This window comes from Lynx canadensis, chromosome A1 (assembly GCF_007474595.2).
Source record: "Lynx canadensis isolate LIC74 chromosome A1, mLynCan4.pri.v2, whole genome shotgun sequence".
Lineage (NCBI taxonomy): Eukaryota > Metazoa > Chordata > Mammalia > Carnivora > Felidae > Lynx > Lynx canadensis.
Window position 1 is genome coordinate 51280962 of NC_044303.2, and position 14171 is coordinate 51295132.

General features: G+C 33.2%; 1 protein-coding gene across 8 annotated transcripts in view; it reads right to left on the reverse strand.

Moving 5' to 3' along the window:
- The window catches only part of MYCBP2 (MYC binding protein 2), a 283331-nt gene that overhangs the window by 68483 nt on the left and 200677 nt on the right, over positions 1-14171 (reverse strand). For 5 of the 8 annotated variants that reach the window (XM_030312194.1, XM_030312235.1, XM_030312173.1 and 2 more), the window contains 4 exons: positions 13571-13711; positions 4878-4952; positions 2137-2361; positions 1136-1268 (listed from right to left, as the gene is read on the reverse strand). In XM_030312194.1, the coding sequence (XP_030168054.1) occupies positions 1136-1268; positions 2137-2361; positions 4878-4952; positions 13571-13711 (574 nt within the window). The remainder of the gene's footprint in view (positions 1-1135; positions 1269-2136; positions 2362-4877; positions 4953-13570; positions 13712-14171) is intronic. The other 3 variants (XM_030312183.1, XM_030312204.1, XM_030312209.1) reach the window with 2 other exon arrangements.

The following is a 14171-nucleotide window of genomic DNA, read 5'->3' on the forward strand; positions in this document are numbered from 1 at the left end:
GTATTACAAGACATTGCTCATTTATCAAGTTAAAATTTAGGATAAATGTTTGCTCGCCTTGCGGAACACTCACAGGACAAGTTATTTGCAGCCCAAGGTTTTACTGTAGTCTAAATGTACTCTGTCATTCATGAAGTTTCAAACTTTTAAAAGATCTATTTATACTTATGGCCATATTGCCTCTTGGATGGTAAATACTACGTATTTATTCTCTTTTGGATAAATACCCATGTTCTTTCGTTTATCTGACCTTTTCCTATAAATTTTAGGATTTGGAAGAAAAAAATCTATGCTTCACTTATCCACTTACTTTGATGCCCTAATATTTTTGTGATTCAACTTGTATTTACAAAACTTAATATGCAATTAAGTGCCAAAACTGTTTCAGAACTAGGAATACAAAGATTAAAAACCCTGTGCCTGTCCACAAGTGACTCACAATCTCGATATAAAGAAATAAAAATTAACTTCAGTATGATATCAGTTTTATTCTAGCGGTAAATATAGTTCTTTAGGAACTTAGAATTCTTGACTCTGTAAGGATCAGTTAAACCTTCACCCAAGTGATGACTTGGTCTGAACTTGGAAGAACCATGTTTTTGTCCCAGGAGAATGAAGAGAAGGGGACAATAAAGAAAAGTTTTTATTAACTGAGATTATTGAAAAAGATGAAGTTGAAAGCTGAAACTCTAACAACAAAATAGGAACCCCCCAAAAGATGCTATGCATTTATCCAATGCTCCTATCCTGAGACAAAATTAAATCAAATGAAATTGCCTAGGAGAAGTACTATGATTGACAATTTGAAAAGTGAACTTCCATTTAGTGGTTAAAAAAAAAAAGGTAAAACATTCAATCCTGGACTGGCATAGAATAAGGAGTCATACAAATCTACATCAATGGGAAAAAAAAGAAAACATAGTTTGCAAAGATGGATTCATATATTTCACATTTTCTTTTAACTCTCTTCGTACATGTGCCGAGTACCCATTATTTTCACAAACAAATTTTAAGAATTGTAAGAATTTTTAACTTCGGTTTTTCTCTTTACTTAAAAAATAAACACACAAAAAAGTTGTTTACTTCTGCATTTCAAAGGTTAATCAGAATAAATCACAAATTTAAGCCAACTTGCCATCTTCATGTCGAAGGTATTGGTTTCCGCCTCTGTCTCTAGCTAAGGACCATGCCTCTCCTTCATCACTCTCACAGAACTCTACCATGCTGTTCTTATCCAGCTGCACCCACGCACCTTCAGAATTGGTTACCTAGCACATAACAAAAAGCACGATTGATTGGCTTGATTCTTTCAGGGTACTCAGGCTGAAAACCAGCAAAAAGTTTAAGTGTTTGAATAGGGTAATCATTCCAAAAGTTACCATGAAATTAGTTTCTGAAATTAAGACCACAGCCTGAGGTAAGACAGAAATCAATAAAAAGTTCTGTAAAATGCTGCTTATTTATGACTTCAGTAAAAATAATAACTTTTAAGGCACAGGACAACCTCTAAATAACTTTACACATTACCCCAAAACACGTGGCACTCTCTCTCTTTTTTTTTGTTTTGGCACCTAAAATATCCCAACATAGCAAACTATTATTTAGATTGGTAGTGTCTATAATACAACTTGAAAATGACCCTGACACTGAGAAATAGCATGACACACTACATCTTCAAGCTCATCAGCTGAGGCAAATGCCACCATTAACTAAAAAGTTTTATTTGCTCAGGACTTCAGTGAGACACATAAATGAGAACAAAGAAATGAACTCTTTGTATATGTCACATCTCCATACCAATTCATAGTAAATATTTTAAAGTGCTGTTAACCCATGACATCATAGTACATTTATAATAATGAAAGGATATATGTACATACCAAACATTCATATATACAATACAAATCATTTTGTTAATATAAATACTGTTTTCAGAAGGATAATTATGAGAATAAAATTACTTAAAAAAGAAGCACAGAAAAATGATGTTAGTAGTATCTGCATTACAAGTAAGGATAAAGAACATTAACGTTTAAAAACCTGGGATGGAAATGGCAACCTTTGGAAGGAAGAGATGCTCTGGTATTATATTAAAAAGGAATCATTTAGAAGTCATGAAGCTACAAGAATCCATACCTCTCCCACTGCTTTGACTTTGTTTCCCAGAACTAACATTCCAATTGGGATACCTCTAAGGTTAGGGCAGCTTCTGATGTTGTGACCGGAAGGTCCCGTCTTCACTACCTTGTACATGCCTGGCCCTCCTCGCAAGAACGGCATATCTTGTTCTTGCATTGTTGCTTCCTGTGGGCAGCAGGAGTTTATATCTTTGAAAAAGTCATCAGTATTAGTTTTAGGTTCCTGAAAATTTGAATAGGAAAAAAAAATAAACAAAATACAATCTATTACCACTTTCGACATCCTATTATTAATAGCTTTTACACAAGTCTTTAATACTATCAAATAAGAGAATACATATACAAAAATAACTGAAGTATACACATTAACACGACTACCAAAGAATCTTTTAATGTTTCAATGCTGAGTAATATTTAAAAGAAGAGAAGAAAATATAGCAGAAAGAGCGAATGAACCTCTGGCTTTTGCCCACCACAATTTAAGAAATATATAGTACTTGATTTTATTTTTATTTTTTAATGAAATATTAAACAGTAGGAAAAACAAAAATAATATACTCTGTGAACCACAACTGAATAATTTTGAGTCATTATTACTGCATTGCTGTATGTTGGTACAGGTTAAAAAGTCTAAATCTTCATTTCCTTCCACTTTGTAATAATTACTTACAAATAGAGAAAACACGTGTGAAGATTCTAGAAACTTGTCTATAAACAGGATGGCAATGACAAAAAATGTGCATAAAATATAGCTACATCTTAATATTTACTAGGTTAAGGATAAATATAAGAATGCTTATAAAATTTTAACAACTCATACTTCCTTAATGTAATACAAATAAAGATGTCCTGCTAGATCTGCTAGGCCAATACTAAACAATGATATATTAATGCTATTAACAGAAAAAGATGATTATGCTTTTAGAGAGATTAATATCAAAGATGCATTTTTACATAAATACAATGCATTTAGATATAAAAGAATCACTTCTAAAATGAAAGAAAAAGACATGCCCTACATTTTCTGTTGAATCTGAATGAAATTGTTCCCTATGTGAATGCAATAAAGATAAATAATAACCTTCTCATATTTGCTCTTTGTGAAGGAGTAAAGTTCCACACTGGGGGCTCTTCCATTGTCATTATTACTTCTTTAAAACAGATTTAAACTGTACTTTTAAATACAGTAGTAAAGACTCTACAAATTATTTTATGTTTAAATACAACAAAAGATGACCCTAATGGGGCACTTATTTAAACAGTGCATTAAAATTAAATTAATATTTAGTAATACCATAAACATGGAATAAAAATGAAAAAAAACACTAATATACTATTTATGCAAGATAAAATACTACTAAATAGCTCTATCCCTCTAAGTAGTCTCATACTAAAGGGTCTTCCTTTCTATAATAAAAAATTAAAAATGAAATTCTTAAGTTAAAAAAATGTAGATTCTGTGTACCTGTGATTTTAACTCAGTATATGGTCAGGGAAAATTTTTAACCCACTATTAACCTTCACATAATAGTCTATTAATTTCATTGTGGTGATGAATAACTTTTAGGTGTATAAATATGTACTATGGACAATATTTATTTACATTTAATATAATAATACTTGAAAAATGTAGATTTATAATCTAAAATAAACTTAAAATATGCATTGTACACACCCATGCATATATACTCATAAAAACTTACATATGAATAAAGAGTGTGCTCAAAATGAAAATGGAGGGTCAGGTCTAAACTTTAAACTGTGCTACTACACTAACAAGGTTTTCAGTAAACATTTAAAAATATCTAGTTGTGAATAACCAATTTCAGTAAATACATCAGGCTATTTCATAGTTGGAAGAGGGAAGTTAGTCCTATTTACAACCATTTTTTAAAAAATTACATGGTATGATGTCAAAAATAACAAGCAAATATTAGTAGATTTAGTGAAAAATCAATTTTACTGGTATTCACTGATATATTTAGAGCATTTAATTAAGTTATAACAGTATTTCCAAACTTTGGTCATTCAGCAGAACACAAGAGACGAGTCTTGGCAAAAATAATAATTGCAAGTTGTTCAGCGAAAGGCAATATATGAGAACTTTTATTAAAATATTTAATATTTTATTGAATAAACTATGCAAATTAATAACTGTTAAACAAAGTCTATCCATTTTTTTTTATAGTGCAGAGAATGAAAAGAACTGACAGACAAATAAGTCATAGAAGTATGGTTGCCATTCTCAAGGAACCCTAATATACATGCTTTAGCCAATACAGAAATGGAAGACCTGGGGACCAGTGTAAGAAATGGATGAAGTGCACTGTAATTTTTTTTCTCTTTGCATTCCCACCCCATTCTCAGATGAATATCCAAAAGGGCATTGTGAAAAGCTAGGGAAGAAGAGAAGAGCCATGGATATGGGACTTTCCCATCAAAACAAGCAAGCTGAGAAAGCCAGATGTGGATGTAATTATGGGAGAAGCTAGTCATAAATTAAATACAGCAAATTTGAAGTCACATAAAAGTTCAAATTAAACTAATAATACATTCTTTGACAAGAGCAGAGGGAAAAGGATTACCAGGGAAACTCAATTGTAGCACTTTGTGTCGATCTTTTTCCGCAAAAAGTCTTTCATTAACCTTAAGCAAAGGCTTCAAAAGATAGAAGGCAAAATTTGTTATACATGCTGAAATACCTGAATATTGTTTGACTGTTCCTTACAGTTAACTCACCTGGGGAAAAAAAGCTTTGGAAGTCCATGAAAATACGTCCAAGTCCCTGACTCCTTGGCTAGCATTAAAGATACTCTGAGCGACAAAGTTTAAGAAAGAAAAATATCAACAAAGAAAGGGAACAGGATATTATCTACAGAAGATGTGTTCACAGTAACAACATTGTTCTGTACTCTAGCACCAGCACTGTGATATTATTTTACTACAGGGAAACTGAAGCCACCTGAGTAAACCATACAGCAAAGAAAGACTGATAAATAAGTTTTTGTCAAAAGCTCTCCATGGATATAGTGTGTCATGCCATTTACTAAAATTAAGAGCCAGACATTGATTTAAAGCTTAAGACAGTCAATGCAAGCAGGAAACCTTAAAACTCTTTTAAATGACGACATATCTGTTCCAATACAAGCCAGATTTGTTTTATGACAGAAAACAGTCTGCTGTTTTATAAAGAAAAGGTAAATAATATAGATTGTATAGATAGTGCAACTATTATTATGAATATTAATGGCATGGAGAATCTGTGAACATTTCCACTTTTTGAAATACAAAAAACATCAAGAAGTCAAAAATCTAGGTCATTTTTCAATCTCCCTTTCTTCTCTAAATGAGGAAAAATCATTCAGAAATGTTACTGAAAGCTGTTAGCATATTTGTTAAGAAAAGTACACAGAAAAACATACAACTTGAATCTTTTCTTAAAAGACAGGCCTAGTTTTTGCTATCACCAAGTTTAGGAAATGCATAGAGCCTTTACATCTCTATATTAAAATCTAAAAATATTCTGTTAAATAACCAACTCGCAGCAGCAGTCCTAGAAAAGTCAACATCTTCACAAAATGTCTTAATGAAAATTTAAGTGATATACATTTTACATAAAAATATGCTATTGAATATATTTGATCTGAAATTAAAATCTTCCCAGTGAGTAGCAATTACACAATTTTACTGCTTATGTAAATACTGTGATAAATGGTTATTTTGAACAAAAAAGAGGACACTCAAAATGTTAATAAAAGCTTTCAGCATCCAAAACTTCAACACAAAAGAAACAACACAATTCCCAACCAATTATAAGCCATTTTAGATAATGACAATTTAATATTCTTTAACCCTGTATTTTCCTCATGTATTTATGTATGGAAAGATGCAGATACACACCCACATACATACACATATATGCTAATTCAGAGATATAAGACATATAACAGCCAGAAAAAGGAGTTCCTAGTAATGTGCCTAATGAATGCAAAACAAAACCAAAACCAAAAACCAAAGCCCCCTTTCATATTTAAAAATGAATAGCAAATAGGGTCCTTTCTCTTTATGTGAAGTGGAAACATGATGAAAGCATTTTAAAATGCTATTTTTTTGGGGAAAAAGATGTCTTTACTGGTTCATTCATATATATAAGAATTTTTGAACTATGTGCTCAAAGGTTTTTCTCCTTCACAGAAAACAGTGGTGCAGACCTTTTGACATAAAACAATATTGAGATATTCTTTAGCATTTTCTATTTTTTAGCATAATTTTTTCTATATTAAAAGCAATGTAAAAAGCATCGTGAAAAGCAAGGCAGATGGGGTTAGTGATAAAGAAGCAATATGGTGATTCACAATATTTGAAGCTTGTACCTCTCTTTTATTTCCATGTGCAAACAAGTGTTTTGAGTCTGAGTACATGAATTAACAAGTGATATAACTGCTAACCATTGTGATAAATTGCAAATCAAATCATTTTTGTACGTTAATTATATGTGGATTCAAATTTGACACTTGTTTGCTTTTCTCAATTTGTAGAAAATTCCACTAAACACTAGTTTACTACTTTTAAAATACGGTATCCAAATAAAATTACATTTATCAAATACCAAAAATGCACCAGATAGAAAGCTGGAGTTTAAACATAAAATAGACTTGCACGGTTTTCTTTAGAAAATTTAGGCAAGTTTAGTCTAAAGACATGAACATGCATGAAAATAATAATATCTCCAAAGTCTCTATTTCTAATTATTAAAATACATAAATTAGCTTTCATAGATTAATAGGAGTACCACTATATGCAAACACACACACACACACACACACACACACACACACACACACCCCTACAATAATCTAAATCGTTTTATACTCAAAGACTGTTTTAAAGGCAAAAAAAGTTCTGTTAGGAAAATTAAAAATTAAAGCATACTAAAATCCTAACTAAATTAATGATCACCAAACTGCGGATAATTTTTCAAGGCACAGAAGATCAAATAAGTGAAAAATATTCATTGTGAAAATACATGACCAAACATGCCAAATGCTCACGCAAAAAAATGCTTAATAATTCTTTCACTGTGCTAGATGAGCACAGAGTTAAGAGTTGCCATTTTTAAAGAGAAAAAGATAAAATGTCTCTGAAAAATTAAACACAGCATACACAAAAACAATTACTGTTATTTTAATTGCCTTAATTTCATTCTGTTAATGGTGCATTAAGTAAATACTTAGTATTTACTAAGGTTAAATAGTAAAAACAGATTATGCATATACATACACCAATCTATTAACATAACAAAACCAAGCAATTCGGGGTATGTTAAAGCTGTGGCTACCAGGCATCATCAGGTAACCCAAGAGAATGAAATGGGACATAAAATGTGAGAAACATTTGCTAATTTTACCAATTACCCCAGGTAATGCTATCAGAAAGATTACCAAAAGATATTTTCCCTTCATCTCTCTTCCGTATGTTCCGGTCCCTAAAATTTGAAGAAATCAACCTACTTTCTGCATGTGAACATCAATCAGCATATGGAGGAAGGAAGTGGTTTGTATAAATGCCTGGAGATGTTTGGACACATGAGCTGTTTCTCCAAGAATTCAGATAATATAGTCATTATAAAGATATCTTAGAATACTTCCATCCAGGTATCATTTACTCTCCTTGATATACACTCTACCACTCAACCTTCACAATGTTGGAAGACCTCATTTCTGACAAAGTATCCAAAGAATTGGGCCTAGAAGTTTTAAATCACTAATATCTCCTATCCTAGAAGTAAACTCGTTTCCCCCCCAAAATGTAAGGTCTATTCCAGGCATATTTTCCCCAATGTATGAAACATTCTATTAGCTTACATTCTGTAGCTTCCAGATCTTTAGAATTTTAATTTAAAAATCAACATTGTATGCCTTCTGTCTTCTCAGACTGACCTACGTCACCTTCAACATGTATCACGGTACTCATCCTCATTCAACCATTAAGGTTATGAATATTCACATTTACTTAATTTGGGAGTTCTACTAAAGTGGTATGATTTTTATAGCTATATTTACTTTGTCCTTTTGTGACCATATGTCTCCTTATCTACTACTTTCTACTTGTGATTTTGAGAGAGTAGCTATCTGTTGACACTAGAAAAATAAGAATGATAAAATACATGACATCACAGGTCACAACAAAATTAAATGAGAGAAAAGTAAATGAGAAGAAGCAGCATATAGGTGATAGGAATTATTCTGAACAGTACATCATACCAAATGCCAAGCATTAAAATGTAATATTCAACAAAGTTGAAAGCCTACCGTGCGCAAAATATAATATTTAACATTTTGGAAGACAAGAATATGAGTAAGAAGGGATTCTTAATGAGTCCTTAACCTTAAGGAGCTTAACAAGAGAAGTAAAAGGTATACAAATACAAATGGGCTGAAGGGAAGAAAAACAAACTAAACATTATGGGTAAGAAGTAGAGCTCTTCTACTTCGACCTGAGAAAAGAGAGGGAAACCTAATTTCCCCAGTACTTATGTGATTCCTACCCCCAATCTTTTGCTTTGTCAGCCCTTATCAACTAGTTTTCAGTTCCCAAACATAGCAGGCCTCCATAACTTTGGACATTTGATTCTTTGTCACTTTTTCCTGACAACCTTTCTTCAAGACTTTTTCCCTCCTCACATATCACCTAGGTGAAGTCATTCTGTAACTTATTACAATGCAACTTAATTATTTGAATGTGGCATGTCTGCCATATTATACAATGAGTACTCCAAGAGCAAGAACTGTACTCCCATCTTATTGATTTCATATCCCTTCCCTCCCCCTCTTCACTCAATGCTTACTTCCCATCTTAGTATTTGGTACGTTAATAAGGGCTCAATAGTCCTTAAATGAACAACCAATAAATTAGTAAATACAGCATTACTGGGAAGTACAGAGAAGACAAATGTCAACAGAAATTTTTGAGCTTGGTCAACTAGGAAAATTTAGTAAAAAAGATAGGAAAAAAATAGGAAGGGAAAGCATCCTAGACAAATGAAACAACATAAAGACTCCAAGATGTAAAATTGGACAGTGTGTTCTAAAAAGGGCACAGTGCTCTTCTTCTTCTCCTTCACTTTTTTTAAGAGCACAAAGTTCTAACAGAACACCAGCACCTCACAAAAAAGGGTCTGCATTCTTCATATTTATCCCTGATCTTACCATTGATCAAAAAATATTTTAAAAATACATAGTTATAAAAAAAAATAAAAAGGAACATTTTATTAAAAAAAATACATAGTTATATATAATATGAAAAGTCAATGCTATTTATCTGAACTAGAGCATTACTAAAGTGCTAAAACAGAGTGAAAGTCACATTTGTACTAAGTGAGGGTTACCATCAATTCTTAAAAAAGTAATGAGGTATTGTTAGGCAGGCTAACAGTTAGCTACAGTACCTGTCTGCAATGACAACACGAGTACAGAGCCCGACACAGGGCTCGAACCCACAAACCGCAAGATCATGACCTGAGCCAAAGTCAAACACTTAACTGACTGAGCCACCCAGGCGCCCCTAAAGCTTATTCTAAATAGGGTTACTTATGGTGATTTTTTAAATAGTTCATCAAGTATTTACTCAGTGTTCAAATTTCTAATCCTCACCCCCACCATCCCCAACAGTTTGAGTCAAGATTCAGATAAGGTACACACATTGATGTGAATGCAAAATTATTTTAACTAGAAAAGGTTGAAGAGGTAGATGTAAAGACTGCAGAAGGCAAATTTTTGGTATTTTTGTATCTTTTTAAGTTAGTGGCATCCATCCTTGGTTATTTCTAATATTATTTTTTATCTCTCTGCATTCTCTGTCTCTCTTTACTGAGGACTGTTTTACAATTATTAGCCATAATTATAGTTGATTTATTCATAAATTGACTCAAGGAGAAAGGGAGAGTGGGTGGAAAGTGAATGTGTTTTTTTCCAGTAGTAAATGTAGTAAGAGATGCAAATGAAGAGGTAGAAAGGTACATGAAAGGTACATTTATTTAGCTTATTTGTTCCCTGAGAAGGTGAGATAGAATCCTTATTCCTTCCATCCCCTATCAATGTTTGGCCCTGCGGAGTAACATATTCCTTATGTTAGGGGCCCTCGCGGGTCCCTACAGACAAAACCTTGAAAAATGAGCCTGTTCTCACCAATGCCAGGCTGACTGTGTGAGTCCTCATCTAACACCTGCACTGAAGCAACTTTATACCAGGTCTGTTTGGAGCCCTAGGCCTGTTAGTTTTATCCCCTCTATCATTTTTGGTGACCACATAAAATATAAACCCTCTGTCATCTACCTGTTCTAGTATTTTTATACTAAAACTACTCTATGCTTCTCTAGGAACCAGCATCAAACTATTGCCATTTGTCCCCTGACTTTGTATTGTATCTAAGAGGACCCCTCCCCCAATGGTAAACAAATTCGCTTTCATCTTTAATCTTGCCAGTCACAGTGTTGCCATCATCTGTGTCTTTGGTTTGATGTGGATGATCGCCCAATTGCTGAGACTTTTAGTTCTTAGACTGAGGCAGTTAGAATGACTGTCACTTCCGCTCTACTTCAGCTACCTGCTCATGGCCACATTAACGGGCCATATCATTCAGTAAAACGCTCTATGAAATCAAGTTCAAATATTCTACTTTATCACACAAATTGCCTATCCTTCTAGTTCTTTAGGTAGACTGCACTCCTACATTGTTCCAGGATTTTATTCTGCCTCCAAGTCCCTTGGACCTCCACTTGTCCTTTCACGTTTCTAACGGAGGCTGGATTCCATGGTTGGTGATCTCAAGGCCTCTTTCATCAGCATCTGAAATCTTGTCCCGCTTTTTCTGTCACAGCAGCCCAAAATTCCAGCCAGTGCTATAATCTAATTTCTTGGCACTTTTGATTCTAGACACTTAGGGCTATGGGTGAGGAAGGGCATCCAGAATGGATACATCCAGTGGTCTCTCTGGGTCCTTAGGGACCACTAATCCAAAAACAAGTAGTTTCTCTTCAGATCCATCAGTTTCTTTTAAAGGCTATTCCAAACCTTGATTGCATTTCTAAACCCTCTAACTTAACTCATTTGTTTCAATCTCAACTGATGCCTTTCCTCTCTTCTATTTTATAAAAATCATGCTCTTCTTCAACCTCTTCCTTTTCCCCCTCCATCCCTAAAAACTTACCTACTGCCATACATATGCCCTCCCCTCCCTCACAAAACAACTCTCCAAATGAGCCCTTAATTCCATTTTCTCCTCCTTTTTGGTCTTCAAATGTCTTATCTACATCTGTATTTACCCCTTTTTACTGGCATCTTTCTTTTAATTTGTAAGGATTTCAAATCACCACCATCCTTAAAATAAAGGAACTAGAAAACCTCAGCCTTATCAATGATACCAGGCTTTCTGAGTTATTTACATTAAAATAGAACTCATGTCATTCTTCAGCATAAAAAAAGGTTAGAAAATACCACAAGTCATTTCATTTTATGATCTTCACTATTCTGTCTCTAGATTTTTTCAAATAAGTCAGGGACAACCTCTTTCACATTCCAGTGAAAACCCATCAGGAAGTATTTGTATGGTTCACCCATTTAGCTTTCTTTCTCACCTTTGTTACTGCCCTTCTCTCTCTGACCTCAACAATAAATAGTCTCTTGAATGGGATTTAGAAGCATCAAATAACAGAACACCACTGTTCCAAAATGAAACCATGGGATTTAAAACTTCAACACACGGCACTTCTTGCTCCTCCTTTCTACCTTTGTTTAGTGTCTTGCTTCATCTGTGTGAATATCTTTCTCTTCCAAAAGCATCTCCTCAAATGAACAAAGGAATTAAGAAGAAAATTTTGGAGTGGGGGTTGGTAGTAAAGATAATATAATTTAATACAATGCCTTATCAGGGATTGAAAATACACAAAATCTAGACTAATCAAAATTTTAAACATAAACTGTCAATAAAACAACAAAATGGTTATTATGTTATCTCATTTAAAATATAAATTTCATAATCCTGAGGAATATTTGGTTACAATAGTGGTTTCAAGCCATTTAAGGCTACCTTTTCGGCCACAGATGATAAAGAATTATTATTTCTCTTCCATACTAGTCCTTCTTCCAGAGGGTCAAAATTCTTTTCACTCTTTTTTTTTTAAAGATTATATTTTCAAGTGATCTCTACACCCAACATGGAGGTCAAACTCACAAGTGAGATTGAGAATCGCATGCTTTATTGACTAAGCCAGTCAGGCAGCCAAAATCCTTTTCATTTTTAACTGTAGATGCAAATCTGAGGAAAATTAAAGATCTGGTTTATGTATTCAAAAGTTTGTATTTTAATTATGTATTTGTCATTGCTTAGCTTAACCTTAGTAAAACAGTACTCCAACACTCTCTAAATTTTAGCACATATTATTCCTAAAACATACACAGAAATATATCTCTCCTCACTGTACTATTATAAAACATATATAAAATAATATAAAGTATGAGATCAACAAATAGAAATAGAAGTTCAATTATATTTTTCCTCAAAGAATCATCTTCTATAATTGCCCCTTTGGAAAGAGCACATTACTCTGGACTATCAAAGAGGAAAACAAACAATATATTGAATGATTTGATATAATAAGCTACCTTTATATGCTGCTGATTTTTAAGAAATTCAACTGTTTAAAATACTAAGGTTTTTTTTTAAATAAAATTTTACCAGCGCTATTTATGAACAGTGTCATAAGGAGTACATACATTTGATAGTGATGAAAAGGAAGAAAAATCATATATTTCTGTTTAATTATAAATAGAGCTATGAGTTTATGGCAATTTTTGGACACTGATGCTAGCTAAGTACTGTACTGCATTTGTCAGAGGTTCAATAAATTCTCTGACATTAGGATTTAGCTTTTAGTTCTAGTTGGAACACTGTAACACCACTAAGAGACTAAAATTCCTTTTCATTTTTACACAATAGTATTATAAGCCAAGAAAGAAACGAGTCAAACTTAGACAAACACAGGGAACTAACTACAAAATGCCAACATACAACAGAAATGTTATACATCTTTTTGAATGTATAGTAATACTGAGTTCACAACTTTTAGTTTAGAATTCATTGAAAACAGCAGTGTGAATAACAGACAACTACTCTCATTCCCTACATCTTTGAAAGGAATTCCAAAGGCCTAGTTTTAATTTACTACTTCCTGCCTGTGACCATAATAAGTACCAGTGCTTAGCTTTGCCAAACTCCACCTTCATTACACAGAAGCGCTTATGAATTCAGGCACTAACAAAGCAAAAGTTATTTAGTTGTGGTTTACCTCAGAACTGAAAAGCCTTAATTAAAGAAAGCCCTGTAATGAGGACAGAGTGTACCTATTATGCTTTTTAAAACCACCTTTTACTTACGTCAACAGGGACCAGAAGACTCTTGCCAAGGTGTTGATTAAAGGACAGGCACCAGGCTTCAGTGTAACCATTCATGTTAGGAACATACTTCTTTATTGTCTCATCATTCAGTCTCAGCCACACACCATCATCATTATGGATCTACAAGACATAAGCAACAACAAGCCATGCCCACCTGTAAGTCCTAGTAGGCTTGCAAGGGCTACAGGGCTACAAAGCAGGCAAATAATAGTGGACATGAAGATTAAACATCTAGTTTTTGCAGCCGGTAAGTAAAAGAGAAACTTCAAGGAAAAAGCAGCAAAGAATGCCAAGAAATGTGGTAATTCACATGGTGAGACAGTAAAAACAATGTCCCTTATGAGTAAAAGCGCAAAGAAATCACACTTTAAGATAGTTTAAAAATAAAATGTTTGTCTCTCTAAACAACATAACTTCTTTTCTCCCCTCAATTTATGATTTAATAATCGTAAGTTTCTTGGTTGTATTACTAGAAAAATATGCTGTCCAAAGTTAAAGCAATACGATGAACATATTTAAAAACAACACTTAAAATATTTAAGAAAAGCTGTACCCATTTTCAGTGACTACTTGTACAGGT